The sequence below is a fragment of the Nannochloropsis gaditana genome (assembly GCF_000240725.1).
Source record: "Nannochloropsis gaditana CCMP526 unplaced genomic scaffold scaffold1040, whole genome shotgun sequence".
NCBI classification, from domain to species: domain Eukaryota; class Eustigmatophyceae; order Eustigmatales; family Monodopsidaceae; genus Microchloropsis; species Microchloropsis gaditana.
The window spans coordinates 1-869 of record NW_005802913.1 but is presented as its reverse complement, the minus strand read 5'-3'; the positions used below and the strand labels follow the sequence as shown (position 1 = coordinate 869).

General features: G+C 57.7%; 1 protein-coding gene across 1 annotated transcript; it reads right to left on the bottom strand.

Annotated features, from left to right (window-relative positions):
* Positions 1-302: 302 nt before the first annotated feature.
* Positions 303-798, bottom strand: NGA_0696600 (gtp-binding protein 128up; the record flags this gene model as incomplete). The annotated part of the gene is made up of 2 exons (XM_005852634.1): positions 303-488; positions 595-798. The coding sequence occupies 2 exons, from the start codon at positions 796-798 to the stop codon at positions 303-305; spliced, it is 390 nt and encodes a 129-aa protein (XP_005852696.1).
* Positions 799-869: the final 71 nt, after the last annotated feature.

The window sequence follows — 869 nt, the reverse complement described above, 5'->3', positions numbered from 1 at the left end:
AAGCACCGTCGCATCTTTGAGATTCCTGTCTCCTTTCTACCTGTTCCATCCTCTTTCCTCGCCCCGCTCTCCTCCCCTGACAATGGTCGTCGACCCACTTAGCCCCTCTTTCCCGCTTCCCTTTTCTCGGTCTAGCTGGTTTGCAGAAACAGGCATCCCTTTGCACGTGAGCGCTTCAACTGTGCAAAACGAGCCCTGGTAGATTGCTGTCGCTTCTGCCGCTGTAGGATCTGCCACCGGTTCGCAGTCATGGCCATCCCGACAGCCCTCCGCGCCACCTGTGTTCTTCCGGCCTCCTCTCCTCATCCGCTCTTCTTCACCACTTGGACCACGTCCTCGTCCGCCAGAATGTGCTCCTTCCCCACCCGCTGGGGCTGGTGCTTCACGCTCGAGCCCCACACCCAGGCGTACTTGAAGGAGGAGATGAGGGTGCGGTGGATGCGGTTGCAGAAATCTTCCACGGAGGGGTGATGAGAATGGAGGATCACCTATGGAAGTAGACGGGGGAAGGGAATGAGGGGGGTGAGAGGAACAGGTGGGATGCCTGCCTCTTCGAACCAATACGATATGGGTAGAAAGAAGGCTGAGACTCACAGGCGCCGTATAGTCGGGGATCTGCCCCTTGGGCTTCGTGTAGATACGGATCATCTTGCACTCGTCCCAAACCTTGTCGATGAGCTCGTCCAGATTCCAGCCGTGCTGGGCCGAAATGGGCACGCAGTGGGGCAGCCGACTGATGATATCGAGCTCTTCGATGGAGATCTGATCGATCTTGTTCAGGACATAGACGGCGGGCATGTACTGGAGTCGGGGTGGGGAGGGGGGCAGACGGGATACGCAATTCAGGGCATCTTTGTTATCTTTGCACC